We start from the raw sequence: 17,805 nt of genomic DNA on the forward strand, positions 1-17,805 counted from the left end.
GGGGGAAAAGATTCTTGGCTTAAAGGGTTTTTTTTAAAAACTTAAAAATCAAAAGCAGTTCTTACAGATTATTTTGTTTAATGATAGGATCATGAGTACAACAAAACTCTGAAAAGCTAGGAATCATAATATAATCACTATTACCTTATGTTAGTAATTAAATTTTTATATAAATTTATTGGCTCCAAAAGTACATAATGTTCTTTCTCAAATTAACTATCTAAAACACTCTTTATAAAATAATAGCTTTCACAGTATTCATTAATATTGCAGCATTCACTCTGGCAGTTATAAATTTATGTAGCTCTTTGACAGAATTTCAAACCAGGAAGCACATAAGGAGATTTTCCTCCAAGTTATATTTAGATTGCTTAATTATATTTGAAAGGGCATCTTCAGATAATAACAAATCCATATCACGGTTATTCCTATTATTGACATTGTCACACTGATCGGATGCGCTGGGCCCCTGGGCGCACACGTGGTCACTGAGCTGCGCAGTCTCGGGGATGCCGGAAATGACGTAGGAGCGGTGGGACTCCCCCACCCCCACCGCCTGGCTGAAATCCCGTTGAAGTTAAAAGCACGAAGGCTGGAGTCACATGCCATTACCTCCCTAATATATGCGTTATTTATTTCTAAACCGGCAGAAGGATGGACGTGAAAGCTGCGTGAGCACGGGGCGCCCAGTCCATCCGGAGAAGCGTTAAGTTCGGGGTGGGCGTCCTTTCCCTCTGTTGAGGCGCAGTGACAGCTAAAGATAGGGAGCCATCAGAGCTCACCTGGAGGTACCCACGCTGCCCCGTACAGCGGCGACGTGGATGCGCAGGTGCGCGGCGCGGACGGTGACCTGAGGGTTCTCTGTGCATCTCACCACGTGCAGCCGCGGTCTGCACTGTAAAGTGAAGACGCTTTACAGGTATTCACTCCTTCGACCCTCACAACAGACCGCGGGAAAGGCACTTTTATTTTACAGTTTACACTTCGCAGACCTGGAAACCCCATCGGAAGGGGGTGAGGCGACCGCTCCCCATCCACGGACCCAGGACGCGAAGCCCCTGCCTTTGGATGGAGGCGGGAGCACTTCCGTCTCTCTCCAGTTTCAGGCTCGGGGACTCTCACCCGAGGGGCTTGGGGGGCAGGGAGGGCCTGAGCATCCTAAGCGGGCGGCTGAGGACCCAGAGGGGAGGGAAGAAACCAAGGGTGCGCGCGGTGCCTCTAACCTGCCTGGGGAACCCTGCTTCAAAAACAAAAGTAGTACTAAATAATCAAATTAAGTCAGGTAAACACTTCCTTTTCCTCTCTGGTTTCCCGTCCCTCGCCCCTCCCCCTCTTCCTCGTCCTCCTCCTTTTTCTTCTTCTGCTTTTCCTCCTCCTCCCCGTCCCTCCCCCATCTCCTCCCCACCCCTCCCCCATCTCCTCCCCACCCCTCCCCCATCTCCTCCCCACCCCTGCCCCATCTCCTCCCCCTCTTCCTCCCTTCCTGTCCCTCCCGCTCCTTCTCCTTCTACTCCTCTTCATTTATTTCTCCCTAAAGATGATATGGAGAAAAATTCAGAGTGTTTAAAGTTCTTAGGTGCTGGTGCTGGGTTAGATTTTGTCACCCACATTTTTCAGGAAGAGGCAAATTCTTTTTTTTAAATACATTTTTAAAAATTGTGTGTATGGAGAAGACATACAATATTAAATTTACCATCTTAACCATTTTAAGGTATACAGTTCTGTAGTGTTCAGTGCATTCACATTATTTGTGTGCTTAGTAAACTTTTAAAAGTCAAAGTAAAACATGCATACAGAAGAAAATGGCCCGAATCATAAGACATAGCATGAAAAATAATCGCAGAGGGTTCACTCATAGGCAGCCTCCACTCAGGCTAAGAAATGGAATATTACCCATACCCTCTCAAGTGCTGCTCAGGTCCTCTTCCAATCATTATCCGTGCCCCCAAAGGCAACCTCTAAACTGACTTCTAACACCAAAGGTTAGTTTTGCCCATTTAAAAATTTTGAATAGGTGGGATCGCACAGGATGTGTTCTGCAGCATCTGGCTTCTTTCAATTAGCAGTACGTCTGTGAGAGGCATTCATTTTATAGCGTGTGGCCGTGGTTCATTCATCTCCGTTGCTATATGGCATTCCATAACACGAATATAGCACAGTTTTATTTACCCATTTTAATGTTGATGGGCACTTGGATTTTTTCTAGTTTGTGGGCTTGTTACAAATAGCGGTGGTACGTACATGTCCCTTGGAACGGAATTGCTGGATCATAGGTTCTGCATGTGTTTGACTTTAGTAAATATTGCCAAATATTTTCTAAAGTGGTTGTACCAGTTTCCATTCCCAAGAGCATTGTATAAAAGTCGTGTTGCTGTATGTGGAAGGAAGAATAATGCCCACACCTGTCTCCCTGCCCAAAATTATGTCCATATCCTTATTCCTGGAACCTGTGAATATGTTACCTTATGTGGCAAAAGGACTTTGCAGCTGTGATTAAGTTACGGATCTTGATGGAGAGAGATTATGCTGGATGACACAGGTGGGCCCGTGTCATCACAGGTTCTTAAATGTGGAACAGAAAGGAAGTGAGTCAGAGGCAAATGTGACCGTGGAAGGGTGGACACAGTGATGCAATTTTGCCGGCCTTGAAAATGAAAGGAGGCCAAGAGCACAGGACCATGAGGGTCTCTAGAAGCAAAAAAGGCAAAGAAATGGATTCTCCTCCAGAAAGGAGTGCAGTTCTGACACCTCGATAAGTCCAGTGAAACTGTGTCAGGCTTCTGACCCACTGAACTCTGAGATAATAAATTTGAGTTGCCTTAAGCCACTAAATTTTTAGTAATTTGTTACAGCATCAGTAGGAAAATAAGACTCCACATCCTCAGCAGTACTTGATATTACCTTTTAAGTTATGTTTTATTCTGATGGGTGTTTTATGGTATCTCATCATTGTTTTAACTTCCATTTCCCTGATGAGAAGTGAGATTGAGCACCTTTTCATGTGTTTACTTGCCATGTGGATATACTCTTTTGTGAGCTGCCTGTTTGCATATATTGCCTGGGTTCCTATTGGATTGTCTGTCCTTAATGATCTGTAGTTTTTTGACTATTCTGAAGATACACTCTTTTCAGTTATGTGTGTTGCAGTGATCTGCCACTTGATAGCTTGTGCTCTCTTAATAGTGCCTTTGGGTAACAGAACTTCTAATATGGTCCAATTTATCTTTTTCCTGCGTGGTCAGTGTTATTGTGTTTGAAATCATTCCCTATCCCAAGGCCAGGAAGATATTCTCCTGTGTTATCTTTTGAAGCTTTTTTTTTTTAATTGAAGTATAGTTGATTTACAATATTGTGTTAGTTTCAGGTGTACAGCAAAGTGATTCAGTTATACATATACACATATCTATTCTTTTTCAGATTCTTTTCCCATTTAGGTTATTACAGACTATTGAGTAGAGTTCCCTGTGCTATATAGTATGTCCTTGTTAATTATCTTTTTTATATATAATATATATAACCCAACCTCCTAATTTATCCCTCCCCCCCACCTTTCCTCTCTTTTGAAGCTTTATTGCTTTACATTTCATATTTGTGTCTCAGCTCCTCTGGAATTGATTTTTGTATATGGAGTGAGGTAGGGATCAAGTTTCATTTTTTTTCCTCATCTGACACCCCAGTTGACTCAGCTCCCAGCTCTGCTGCACTGCTTTTGTCTGTCTCTTCCTACTCTATGTTGCCACTGTTATCATAAATCAGGCATCCACATGTGTGTGGGTCTGCTTCTGGACTCTTCATTTTGTTTTATCAGTCTGTTTGTTTATGTTCACTCCAATACCACACTCTCTTAAGTATTGTAGTTTTGATGTAAGTCTGGATATCCAATAGAGGAAGTTCTTCCCATATTGTTGTTCTTCAAAATTAGTAATAGCATTTCTAATTTTTTTTGTTTGGAATGGCCCTTTGTATTTTTTTTTTGCCTTGGCCCTTTGCATTTTTGCCTTGGCCCTTTGCATTTCCACACTTACATTTAGAATCAGATTGTCCCTATCCACACACAACAAAAAATTGCTCAGATTTTGATTGGGAATGAATTGAATCTATGAACCAATTTGAAAGACAATTGACATCTTTACAAAATTGAATTTTCTAATCTGTGGCCTTGCTGTAGCCTTATATATATTTTTTAAGAATTTTCTAGATTAATTTATCTCAATAATTTCTCTAGTTTTCTATATAATGGTCCTGCATATCTTTCACTAGATTTGTTTGTAGAATTTGACTTTTTTTTAATTGAAGTATAGTTGATTTACAATGTTGTATTAGTTTCAGGTGTACAGAAAAGTGATTCAGTTATACATATATTCTTTTTCAGATTCTTTTCCATTTTAGATTATTATAAGATTTTGACTATAGTTCCCTGTGCTACACAGTAGGTCCTTGTTGATTATCTATTTTATTTATAATAGTGTGTCTATGTTAATCCCAAACTCCTAATTTTATCCCTCCCCCCATTTAGGATTTGACTTTTTTAAATGCTATTGCAAACGGCATCAAATTTTAAATTTTTGCATATAACTATTGGGTGCTGACTTATAATTATAGAATTGACCTTGTGTGCAGTGACTTTGCTAAATGTACTTCTTAATTTTAAGTTTATTTGCAGATTCTTGTATTTTCAACATATACAATCACATCATTTGTGAATAAAGACAGCTTTACTTTGGAAGAGCCACATTTGATGTAGGGGATATGGAAAAACTGGGTCTCTCATGCATTCCTGATGGGAATGTGAAATGGTGTGGCTGCTTTGGACAATAGTTGGCAATTCCTCAAAATATTAAAGTTACCATATGATCCAGCAATTCCACTCTAGGTATATACCCAAGAGAACTGAGAGCATACATTTACATAAAAACTTGCATGTGAATGTTTATAGTTGCATTATTCATAATAACTAAAAAGTGGAAACAACCCAAATATCCATCAACTGATGAGTGGATAAATAAAATGGTGTATATCTATACAATGAAGTATTATTCATCAATAAAAAGGAATGACATACTGATCCATGCTACAATATAGGTGAAATTTGAAACCATGATGCTAAGTGAAAGAAGCCAGTCCACATGCTGTATCAATCTGTTTATATAGAAGGTCCAGAGCAGGCAAATTGGTACAGACAGGAAACAGATTAGTGGTTGCCAGGGGCTAGTGGTGTGTGGGGGTGGTAGTGGTGGGTGACTGCTAATGGGCTCAGTGAGAGAGCCCGCGTGCCGCAAACTGCAGAGCCCACACGCCCTGGAGCCCGCGTGCCACAACTAAAGAGAAAACCCACACGCCGCAACTAGAGAGAAGCCTGCGCACAACGAAGAGCCCACACTGCAAAGAAAGATCCCACATGCCGCAACTAAGACCCCGCGTGCTGCAACTAAGACCCGATGCAGCCAAAAAAAATAAAGAAAATAAAAATTAAATAATAAAAGAAAGAAGGGCCTGATGTGTTAATGGAAGTAAAAAAAAAAAAAAGATGATACCCAGACCGTACATGTGAGAGGACAGAGGCTTTCCTGATGCCAGAGAAACTGGCTGAGAGACAATTTTGATGGTAAAGTCATGAACATAATGATATACAAATCCTATTAGCATCATTTAGAATAAGGATTCCAGCGTTTGAATTCCAACTCCCCTATTTGCCATCTGACTTTTGTCAAAATTTTAACCTCTTTGAGCTTTGGTTTCCTTTATTTGAAAAACGTAAATATCAATACTTACTTCACAGAGCTGTTTGCGTTAAATCTGAAAGTACACGAAAGCACCTAACATAATGCCTGGTACATACATCTCAAAAATATTGGAAAACGTACCATATTACCATTGGGGGAAGCCGGCTGAGGGGTACACAGGACCTCCCAGTACATTTTTGCAATTTCCTGTGAATCTGTAATTATTTCAAAATAAAAAGTTAAAAAATGGAGTAGTTATCTTTTGTATGAATTGTGTTGTGTCATGGTGCCTGTATATGTGTATATTTTGTAAATAAATAAATTATATATATATATATATATATATATATATATATATATATATATATTTTTTTTTTTTTTTTTAAACCAAATGAAGGAATCAAGGACCAGGAACAGAAGGAATTTTGTTACAAGGCGTTAGTTACACAGAAGTGAAATTGGAGTGGAAACTTTTGTTCTGAATCATAGAACCAGAGGGCAGAGGTAGTATGAAAAGACTTTAGAATCAAGGCATAGTTTAATTACTGAGCTTATCTGGGTTTGACTCTGTGGTTTGCTTATGGTTTTTTCCGGGTTCAACTTGACTTATCCATTCAGATTCAGAATAATAAATGTTTCCTCAAGCACGTACTCTGCCAGACATCGGGGCAGGCTCTTCCACCTTGCTTTGAACATGATTGCCACTGATGCTTTGTGCATTTGGAGAGAAAGGCATAAAGGAAACCAACACTGCCATTTTAATTCAGTAATGCTCACTATTTTCGCATCTTAGTTTTCCTAATAAAATTTAAATGCGTGGAACAAATTGGATGGGTGCTGTACCTCAGCTGGAATAACCGCAAGTTTCCTCAATGCAGAATCCTTTTGGTTCTACTAATCTGGAGTGCTGTGAAAAGCACTGGAGTCCTTAACATGGTGGATAAGAAACAGAGGGTTTACTTTCCTTTATACTCTGTTTACAATGGTGGTTCTAGGTTGCACTGTTCTGCTCAGAACAAGCCTATGCTAAGAAACTTGCGGTCTGGCTGACCATGGACAGAGTTGAAGTTCTGTTGCATCTATGGGCAGCCTTCAACTCCTGTAAATGGAGAAAGGAGAGCCTGAGTAGAGAGAACTCTGGACAGGGTTCAGTTCTGTAGCTATTTTCTCCCTCTAGTCTTTATTGTTTTCCTAAGGTGGTGTGAGAAAACGTATCTTTAGCCAGTGTGAATAAAAAGAGATCCAATGTCTTTGAAAAACAAAGCCAAACTATGAAAGCTCTAGGAAAAGTTAAGATTTCACAATTTGGAATGTCATCTTGACATGGAGCTTTAAAGAGGGCTTTAAAAGAAGCATAGAAAGGAAAGAAAAATTTCAAATATTTACCTTCATACAATTTACCAAAACATGTATAGGAGGCTTTGGGTAGGGGTTGGCAATTAATTAAAAAAAAAAAAAAAGGAAACTATTTGTTCTTTTTACTGGGGAGTGGCAGTTTGTGAGGGACATCAACCTGGCTAAAAAAAAACCCCAGGGCTTCCCTGGTGGCGCAGTGGTTGAGAATCTGCCTGCTAATGCAGGGGACACGGGTTCGAGCCCTGGTCTGGGAAGATCCCACATGCCACGGAGTGGCTGGGCCCGTGAGCCACAACTACTGAGCCTGCGCGTCTGGAGCCTGTGCCCCGCAACGGGAGGGGCCGCGATAGTGAAAGGCCCGCGCACCGCGATGAAGAGCGGTCCCCGCACCGCGATGAAGAGTGGCCCCCGCTTGCCGCAACTGGAGAAAGCCCTCGCACGAACCGAAGACCCAACACAGCCAAAACTAAATAAATAAATAAATAAATAAATAAAGTAGCTATAAAACGCAGCTTTAAAAAAAAAAAAGAGAAGCTTCCTTCTAAAAAAAAAAAAAAAAAAACCCCAGAGATGAATGAAAATAAAGGTTAAAAATTTCTTTAAAAAACATTTTTATTGTATGTCTCCATTTTCAGATTGATTCATTTTTTATTATTCAAAACCATAACTAAAAGATCTGCCTTTTATATACTTTCAGCTTTAGGATCATCCTGAAGCAAAAGTAAACAGTTCAATTACCAATACAAAAATTAAAAAATGACACAGCAGCAAGCAATGTCAGGTGGGTTGTTTATTAGCAATTTTTCCCCATGATACTTTTCATGTTTGTTTGTGTTTCAAGAGTCAAATTTATCAATTTCCAAGGCTCCTTGGCTACTCATAAAAGTTTTCACTATCATTTGGAAGAGGACTTATTCTGAAAAATCCAGGCCTTAATAGCCATAGTTGGATAATACTTTCTAAAACAGTGACTTGTGACATTCCCTCTATTTTGCAGATTTCAGGGGCAGAGCAGACTCTGGGTTGGGCTCTGACCACTAGACACACAGCTTCCAGCATCCACAGGCGTGACACTGTAAGTACAGTTGGGGTAAGGGCATAGAATAATAATGGCTGTTCTTTAAATACCATTTTCTATGAGGAGGAAACAGTGCCTTTTATAGAGTGAATACTGGTGTGAAAAAATTTTATTGTATGTTTGAGAAAGGACTAGAGAGTGGGAGAAAACATCAAATGTAAAAAACATGGTTGTGCCAAACCGTGAATAAGAACATCCTCACTGAAGTGTCTAAAAACCGAGCTGCCTCAAGGGACCTGCTGTAACATGGGATGCAGGTAAGACGATAACCAAATGCACAGCTCCTGAACAATATGGACAAAACTACCCAGCCCCTCCTCCTTGGCTGCCTTCCCAGAGAAAGTGAGATAAAACTCACTGTGCAGCCTCGCTACCCAAGGCAGAGTTAGTTGATCTGTATCCCAGGCTAGCATTTGGTGCATAACCTCTGTTTTATCACCATCACTGAGAATTGTTAAGTCTGACTTTACTGGGTAGATGGTCCAGATCATTCTCTTCACCTTTGTGTGTCCAGGGGCTGAAGCCTAGTTGGCACTCTGTCGATGTTGTGTTGCTGCAGGGAGATCACCAGTTAGTGTAAAGAGCCAAATGCTCTGTCCTCCTCCTCCTACCCAGAATTGCTAAAGTGGTAGGTGTCAGCAAGGCAAAATTCTCACGGATTGAGTCAATTGATAGTTTGTGAATTTATAACTCCTTGTCATTTTGAGAGTTAGTATCAGCTGAATTCACATAAGGGTGTGAAACTAGATTGTGCCCGTTTGGCTTTTAGTTTTAATTATTCTATGTTTGAGAAAATTAGACACACACCTAGAGTTAGAGATGCTATTCCAGTTTTTATTACTCTCAGAAACCTAATACATACTATGCAATATGCGTTCCATCCTGTAACATCTGAGAGGGAAGTTTTTGGAATAGCTATGTGGGACCCATTTTATTACCCAGAATTATGAATTTCAGAGGCTCTGATGTAATATAGTGTCCTTGATTAAGACCACCGTGCAGACTATTCAGAATTTCATCTCCTCCCCCAGAGCCCAACGTGGCATCACTTACACAAGTCCCTGTGTTGTCTCCCTTGAGGGCATCACCATCTTGGAGGCTCTGGGGAGACGGGGAAGTGGGCTGCACTCCTGGACACAGGACAGTGGGAAGTGGGTCAGACATCCTGGGTTGGGTCCCCACCCTGCACTGGGAGCTTGCGTTCACCACTTAACACGTATGGAATAATAGAGTCTGTGCTACACATTTCAGCTGAGCACCTCAAGGGCTACCAAAATTATTTAAAGACAAAAAGCTAGTGCTAGGCGCCGTTCCCCCAGCACCTGCGGGATGCTCAGTACACGGTGCTCGGTTCCCGCCGTTCTTCATTAATCCCGACAATCCCGGGGGCGGGGGTCGCCCGTCCTCCTACAACCGGGTCGCACGCCCACCGCGCGGGCGGCGGAGCTGACCTGAGCCCGGAGCCGGGACGCGGGGGACCAGCGGGGGAGCCCGGCCGTCCCCACGGCTTTGTTCGCGGCACCCGGCGGCCGGCGCGGAGGCGGTGCTTCCCGCCCGGAGGTGGCCCCGCGGCCCCCGGTGCGCGCGGCCCGGCGGGCGGCGCCGGTGACCCAACAAAGCGCGCGGGAGGCCCCGCCCGCCCCGCCCAGCACACGGCGCGGGGCTCCGGCGACGGCAGCAGCCGCGCCACCGCACTCCGCACACCGCCGGGCCGGGCTGAGTCGAGAGCGCGCCGGCGGGCGGAGCGAGCGAGGCGGGAGGCGGAGCGGCGTGCAGGCGGGCGGGGCGGGCCGGGTCCGCCCGGCGTCCGGAGCCACCCCTGGCCCGCCGCCCTCGGCCCGCCCTGCGCGTCCCCGCGGCGCCGCCCCCCTGCGCGCGTCCGCCGGCCGCCGCGCGCACCGCCCCTGGAGCCCCGGGTCCCCGGGCGACGGCGGAGGAGGGGGCGCCGCAAGATGGCGGGTACGGGCCCCGCGGCGGGCGGCGGGCGGCGGGCGGCAGGCGGGGGCGCGGGGCGGCGGGAGGCGGGCGGCGGGCTCACGGCCTTTCTTGTCTCCCTCGGCGCAGACCTGTCGCTGCTGCAGGAGGACCTGCCGGAGGACGCGGACGGATGTGAGTGAGCGGCCGGGCCCGGGCCGGGCGGGAGGAAGGGCGGCGGGCGCCCAGGCCTCGGCGCGGGCTCGGGGGCGGCCGGCGGCCGTTCGGGCGGAGCCCCGGCGGCGGAAGCGGGAGCGCGGCCGTTGGTTCCCGGCGCCTCGGCGGGGACGGGGGCCGCGGGCGGGTCGGGGCGCCGCCCGCCGCACGGAGCCTGCCCGAGGCCGCCCCAGCGACGCGCCGTACCGGGGTCCGGGATCCGGGGTCCGGGGTCCGTGGCCGCGGAGGCGGAAAGGGCGGCCTGGGCGGGATGGGCCGGCTTCACCGACCGCCTTTCTTCGGCGCAAATGTTGGCGACTCAGCCGGGCCTTCCTGCATCTTCACATCTCGGCTTTCCCGGGGACAGTGAAGTTTTCAGGGCTTGGTCTTTTGCTTCAAGAAAAGCAGAAAGTTTGACATTGTTCCCGGAGGAGTGTCAGAAAGGAAGTGTCCCTCTCGTATGTGCTCTTCCGAGGTCGGAAGATAATTTGGAAATTGCCCTCGAGTTGAAGTGGTGCCCCGGGCGGGACGTGTGGGGGGCTTAGGGGAGAGCCCGCCCGGTGCTGAGACTCACTGACCCTAATATCATCCAAGTCGGGAATTCCGAGGTGGCTGCGCTTTGAAATTGCTCTTGTAAATGCCGTGGAGTTCGTCCTTAGCATGTCTAATGTGGTTTCTCGTGCCCACATTAAGCTTAATTTTTAAATTACTGGGTGTTTTGAGTGAAGTGAGGGGAATTTACTCTTTAGGAGTCTCTAAAGAAGTATTTCGAAAGTGAATTAACCATATGTAAACTTAACCTTTTGCGAAGTCTGAGTTGATGTGTTTTCAGTAAAACTCTCTTTTAAGGCAGCAGTGCTCATGTAGTGAAGGACAGCATTTACATTTCCTTAACGTTGTACCGTAGGACTATGGGCGGCCTACGAGTAAGTTTGAAATGTTAGTTAAGGCAGCGCTTGATTTTCTGCAAAGTTAGGATGGGAGAGGTTTGGAGAGGTGACTGATTGTCTCCAGACGGGGGCTTCTCAGGCTTGTATTTAGGTTCAAGGTTTTGCAGATAGAAGACGCTTTCTTTCAGCAGGTGTCCGGGACCGTCATTCATTTATTGTCACTTAGGTGCCGTGCACACTTAAAGCTTAAAGGATGAGCTGTACTTTTGCCCTTCACCCTTAAGGGGCACAGTCTAGAAGGGGCAACCTGCCTGTGCAGAACTCAGCAGTGATTTCTCAGGACCCTCCAGACTTCTGCTTGGTACTGAGGATAGAGCAGTGTGAAGGATGGTCACAGTCCGTGCCCTCTAGTGGTTTACAAGCAGTTTTAATGTAAGTGTGACAATGAAGGTGTCAGAAGCATCCTAGCATAGTTGTTAATAGACAAGACTCAGGAGCTGGACTGCTTTGTTCCGTTCTTGGCGTTGTCACTTTGAATGGACTCCTGCCGCTCAGTTGAACTTCTCTGTGTCTAAGTGTTGTCATTTGTAAACAGGCGTAATTAATATTAGCTGCCTTATAGAGTTGTTTAGAGCCGTACATGAATTAATGCATGTAAAGCACTTAGAATAGTAGCTGGAAAATAGTGACTATTATGTGTTGTTATTATGAGTAAAGAGTGAGGGAAGCTGGAAGGAAAGTGCAGGGAAGGGAATACTGATGTCGACCATTACACCACAGAATTTACATATTTACAGTTGCTGCTAATGCTTGCAATTAACTTTTTTTAAGGTCCAGTTCATTCCCAGTGTGGGTTTTTTTTAAATTGAAGTATAGTTGATTTACAATATTGTCCAGTGTGTTTTAATTTAGGATAAAATGTTCGACCTTTGAAGGCACAGATAGTTTATTTGCATATTTATAATTTGGTTGAGGTCATTGTTAGAATAATTGCTTATTTTTCTTAGTTGCTATAGTTTCTACAGGTGATAACCTTTACCCAGAATATTCGGGAACAAGGGATCTTGGAACATGTGGCCAGCTGAAGGACCACTTGGCATCTGTTTTGAAGGGAGGAAGGGTGAGAGGGGAACCTGGCGGTGGGACCTTGTTCCAGGGCTAGATGGACGGGCAGGGAACGGAGAGGCTTGGCACATCCTGGAGAAGGGAGAGGACCAGAGACATTAGAGAGGGGCTTGGGCTGCCCGCACAACTGGGCTGTGTCTCCCGAGCCCGGTCTTCTGTCTCAGGCAGAGCTGGTGGAGGCCGCCTCCAGACCTGCCCCTTCAGCCAGGCCAGGGCTGAGTCAGCCCTTGAGAGGGGAAGACATTGTTCTTTGCTCCAGCTCTATATTCTTGGTTGCCTTTCCTAAATGCAGAACCTAGACTAAGATGGAAGAGAGAGTAAATACTATTGTACAAGTAATGAGAAGCTGGGGTGCCGGGGGGAGGCCATGGGTGGGGTCCAGATCTTGAAAGGGGGGGTATTGCCAGACCCTGAGATGAGGCTCTCAGGTCGTTCATTTGATTTGTTTCGTTTTAAGCCCCCAAGTCTCTGTGTAGAATCAGTAGAAAAGTGGGTAGAACTGGAAAAGGGTTGGTCAGAGATGGACTTGACTGATAACCCTTGGAGAAAAAGAAACAAAATCCTAATATGTGAAAAATGGTGCCTTGTATGTACATCTCAAAAGGTCATAAAGGTAAGTAAATATCATCATTGTAAGGTACTATTAAAATAAGTTTAGGAGAATAATGCATTGAAAAACTAAGTTTGTTTTTGGTTAAAAGTGATACTTCCAATACTGTCGGATGAAACACACTTTGAATTTCAGAGTGAAAGCAGAGCAACTTCTGAGTTGGGTGAACCCTTCCTGTGCCTGGAATGATGGGAGTCAGTGCAGAATTATAGATAGACTTTCAGAGAAGGAGTTTTAAATTTCTACTGTCAGTTCTTCACAGATGCAATTTTGATGTAGACTGAAGTTGCTGGATTTCTAGGATAGGTGAGATGGGACTTAAGATACAGTAGGATTTGGTGAGTTAACATTTGTAAAAATAATTTCATAGAAGGAGTTTGATTAAAATTTAAATTTCTGTCAGACTAATATGTTGAAGAAGATTATTTTAAAAGAAAGATGACATAACGCTTAGTGGTTTGCAGTATCTTTTGTATGCGGGTGGTTCTTCCCAGTAGCCGTGGGACGTGTAGGCTCTGGTGTGCCGATACTAATAAATAAGTCAGCTGATATGCAGAGGGACTAAATCATTCTCTCAGGGGACAAAACTCCTAAGTACCAGCCAGAATTTTAAGCCAGGCCTCCTGATTCTAAATATTGTATTTTAAACACTGTTTTTTCTTAGATTGCCCAGTTTACACCATCGAGCAGCCCCAGCTTGCGTAGGCGATTTGTTTGAACCTGTGCTTAGAATAAATACCCTTGAAGATGAATCTAGCATGCTGCCTAAGGTTTAATTTAATCTAGAGGGAGGGGATTCAGATGAGGCTCAGGTGTAAGTCTTTCTGTTAACCTCTCTCTCGGCTGTGACTAGCACGCTCTGGAAGGGCTTTTGGAGCTGTGTTCTGCAATATGACACAGCACAGAATTTTTCCTGTTAAAGTTTTGGAATCCTTTTACATGATACTGTTTTTCAGGTTTGAAACAGTGAATTAACGATGGATCCAGAACTAATTGGGTGTAATTACCTAGACTAAACTCCGTCCAGAGCCTCTGGGCCCTCGACTGTTTCTGAAAACTGGGTTTGATAAGCTTCTTAGAGTCTCGCCACCTGGGGAAGCGAGGAGTGAAAAGTTGGGGCTGTGTCCTGTGGTGGCCGGGGAGTCGGTCGAAAACCTGAGGAAGGTGCCCTTGAAAATCATAATATTTAGAAGTGTTGTTAAATAGGGATTTGGGAGAGTAAGTCATGAGACTTGTAGCATGTTTTGATTGCTACCAGCAAGACTGGACAGGAGAAGTCTTTGTTTAGAGATAATATGGTTGGTGTCTTAGAAAAGGTGCTTAAACATGGTTTTAGTGGTACCCACGTGCATATAGAATCAGTTGATGATGCCTTGGGTCATAATTCCCCATACAGAATTTCTTAAAAAAAAGAAAGAAAAAGGGAGAGTACTCTTTGTTCTCTGTAACCATGTGTGTCAGCCGCTTGGGCTTGTAGCTGCAGGACTGGGGCGTGGGGGACCCAGACACCTAAATGCATAGGTTTTTATTTGTTGTTCTACCTGTGAGAGAGAACAAGCCCTTGCCGGGTGAAGTTCTTAGTCTGCCACGTGTTATCACTGGTTTATTTCTGGTCCTTTGGCCTCATTTCTTCCTCTCATCAAAACAGAGATTTCATATTTGTTTATTAAACTACTGTTACTTCACCCCTGTGTTTGCCTTATGTTTTGGAATTTTGCATTTTTCCCTCTTGATGGCAAAGAATTTTTGCCATCAGCTACATGAGAGGGTGGGCAGTTTCTGCACTTGAATTGGGGTGTTGTTTTGCTTTTAACTTGGATCTGAAAATAAACCTGATTTAATGTTTTGGGAAGAAGATCAGGTGACACACCTCTGCAACTTTGGTGAAGGTGGTGGAGAGGCCAGTGCTCCCTAGAACTTGTAGGAGGGGACTTTTGCACAGTCTCCCAGCTTGCAGGTCCCCCGAGGGCCACCTCCCCATGCCCTTCCCCAACTCTCTCCTTACAAGTCAGTCTTCTTAGCTCCCTTTCTCCCCAAACCTAGGAGCAGACTCCTTTTCTGGCCTAATTGGTACCAGTTTGGTTAGTATTTGAGCATTGATCGCGCTGCGCTTCTGGAATATGTCCTGGTATAGTTTAGTGAAGGGGGAAGAGCGCTAAGTCTTCATAAACTTAGAGGCTCTGGCCATTTATTCACTGTATAATCTTGAGCAGGTTTACTTCACTTCTCTCAGGTGTTCTGTCTTTAAGATGTTGCTGGGCTTTTGGACTGCTTTCAGTTCTTGGCTGTTACAGCTCTCTCAGGTGCAAGTCTCTGTGTGGATATAACGCTCCCTTCTCTCGGGTAGATAACCTGCCAGCCTGTTTTCCAAAGTGGCTGTACGGCTTCCCGCCCTGACCAGCGTGTGTGAGAGTCCAGTCCCTTGCTGGGCACTTTAGTCTCTTAAGTGTGTTTTTCTTTGCAGTTTGAATTTGCATTTCCTTAAAGTCTGATAATGCTCATCTTTTTTTTTTTTAATAAATTTATTTATTTTCTTTTATTTATTTTTGGCTGCTTTGGGTCTTCGTTGCTGCATGTGGGCTTTCTCTAGTTGCGGCGAGCGGGGGCTACTCCTCGTTGCAATGCGCAGGCTTCTCATTGCAGTGGCTTCTCCTATTGCGGAGCATGGGCTCTAGGCATGCAAGCTTCAGTAGTTGCGGCACACAGGCTCAGTAGTTGTGGCGCATGGGCTTAGTTGCTCCGTGGCATGTGGGATCTTCCCGGACCAGGGCTCGAACCCGTGTCCCCTGCATTGGCAGGCAGATTCTCAACCACTGCGCCACCAGGGAAGCCTAATGCTCATCTTTTTATGTGCTCATTTAGCATCTGTATATCTTCTTTGGTGAAGTGTCCAAATCTTTTTTTATTGGGTTATTTGTTTTCTTACTATGTTTTGAGAGTTCTTTGTATATTCCGGATTCAGGTCCTTTCTCAGATATGGGATTTGCAAATATTATTTTCCATTCCTTGACTTTCTTTTCATTGTCCTAACAGTGTATTTTGAAGTGTGGAAGTTTGAATTTTGCTGTTCAATTTATTATTTTTTCACAGATGCCCTTTATCAGGTTGAGAAAAGTCCCCTGAGTTTCCTGAGACCTTTTTTGAAATTAGGAATGAATGTTGGATTTTGTCAAATGCTTTTTCTGCATTCATGATTTTTTTCTTTTTTAGTCTTTTAATATTATGCATTACATTGATTTTTTTAAGGTAAATACTGTTCACTTTTTAAATGGGAAATTTCGGAAATACACAAAAGCAAATGAGCCATCATATACCCACCTTTTACTTATTCTCCCTCTAACATCTGAACTTTTGTGGTGGGGTTTGGGAGGAGGCAGCTAGAGTACTTTAAAGACATCCCAGTGTCATTTATTTTAACTCTTAATATCTCACAAGGCATATACCTGCAATGTGATATTGTAATCCGCGAACAGAAGAACATCTGAGATTATGGTGAGGTATGGTAGTTTATGAAAGTTTACATGATTAAATTCTTGAGACATTTTCCTTGCTGGTTCTACTGTAATAAATCCCACCTGTATAATCACTAAACTCACTTTCATCTAATATTGATCACCAGATTAAAAGAAGCAAGATCTTGCTTGTTTTTTATCATGCTAATACGCACGTTTCACCATTTTGGGTCAGCCTTAATGGTAACAAAAGAATATTGGTAAATAAAAGTTGAATTTTATATTTTAAATTGGTTTGCTGTATCACCCAGAGAATCACATAAACTTAAAAATTTGAATCGTGCTATGCCTCTCGTGAGCCAATGATTCCAGAATTACAGAAATCAAGACTTAGAGGACAGATTATATATTCATCCTTCTCATTTTAAGCATGGAAAAGTTTGGGCCCAAGGTCTTGCACACACCGACGGCTTGGTGGCAGAGGGTAGAATACAATTCAGACCTTGTAGGTTTTAGAGTTTTTTCCCCAGACATCCTCTCACATAGTTCTTTAACTTGCTGCAGAAGGGAAGTGGGAGAAATTTCTGGATTTTGTTCATTTTTAAAATTACCACGTGTTGTCATACTGTGTGTTGGGTGTTGTGCTATAATCTTGCTGACACTATTCCCCAGTGAGGTGTGTAGCCCCACAAATTTACAGAAGTGGCACCTGATGAGGCTTATCTGAACAGTTAAATAATTTGCTCAGTCACCTACCTTGCAAGTGTTGGGTTACATCTAGACCTGGCTGACACGGTCTTTATTATTTTATTACTCTTTATTACTGTACTCTTCCTGCCTTCCAGTTTTGACCTCCCTTAATTTGTCCTTTATTTAGGTCATCTAACCTCCTAGAGATTCTGGGTGATGTGAAGGTCATAGCATGTTCCAAATATTTGGTGGGTAAAATCATTTTTGTCCGGGTAGTGCCTGCCATGGGAATGTTGGAAGCACAATATACCCTTTTTCTTTGTGTTTTAAAACACTCGTGTATAAGGGAGCCAGTCATTGGAGCAAAAGTGGGCAAGAACATCGGCGTGATCTGGTATGTCTGATCCTGGCACTACCTAATTACTGAAGTGGTCAATCCAAAATCTTATTGATGAATTTATATTTAAATTTATATATTGCTTTGAAGTTGTATTCAAAGTCAGATTTGATAGAAATTATTTTCACATTTAAATCTATCAAGTTAGTTTTTGGTAGAAATAAAACCTCAAGACTTCAGATAAATTCAGTACCTCATTTATGGGGACTGGTGATTATTTGGACCTGGATTAGCTCCAGTTTTATGTTTGGATTATGTACAGAAAAAAGGATTACTAACCAAAGCAATTGGGTTAATAAGACTGCAAGGAAAATGTTTGCACACTGGAGAAACAAACACCACATCTATAATGTA

At 43.8% G+C, this 17,805-nt stretch overlaps 1 protein-coding gene across 4 annotated transcripts in view; it reads left to right on the forward strand.

Moving 5' to 3' along the window:
• The first annotated feature begins 721 nt into the window (after positions 1 to 721).
• PPP4R1 (protein phosphatase 4 regulatory subunit 1) overlaps positions 722 to 17,805 on the forward strand; it is a 70,888-nt gene continuing 53,804 nt past the window's right edge. For 2 of the 4 annotated variants that reach the window (XM_059894688.1, XM_059894687.1), the window contains exons 1-3: positions 722 to 919; positions 8,077 to 8,154; positions 10,222 to 10,266. Coding sequence is in view for 2 of the 4 variants with exons in the window: in XM_059894685.1 (XP_059750668.1) it covers positions 10,110 to 10,116; positions 10,222 to 10,266 (52 nt within the window). In the remaining 2 variants the exon portion in view is untranslated. Of the gene's footprint in view, positions 920 to 8,076; positions 8,155 to 10,037; positions 10,117 to 10,221; positions 10,267 to 17,805 lie in introns of those variants that run through there. The other 2 variants (XM_059894685.1, XM_059894686.1) reach the window with 1 other exon arrangement.

This window comes from Balaenoptera ricei, chromosome 14 (assembly GCF_028023285.1).
Source record: "Balaenoptera ricei isolate mBalRic1 chromosome 14, mBalRic1.hap2, whole genome shotgun sequence".
Taxonomy (NCBI): Eukaryota; Metazoa; Chordata; class Mammalia; order Artiodactyla; family Balaenopteridae; genus Balaenoptera; species Balaenoptera ricei.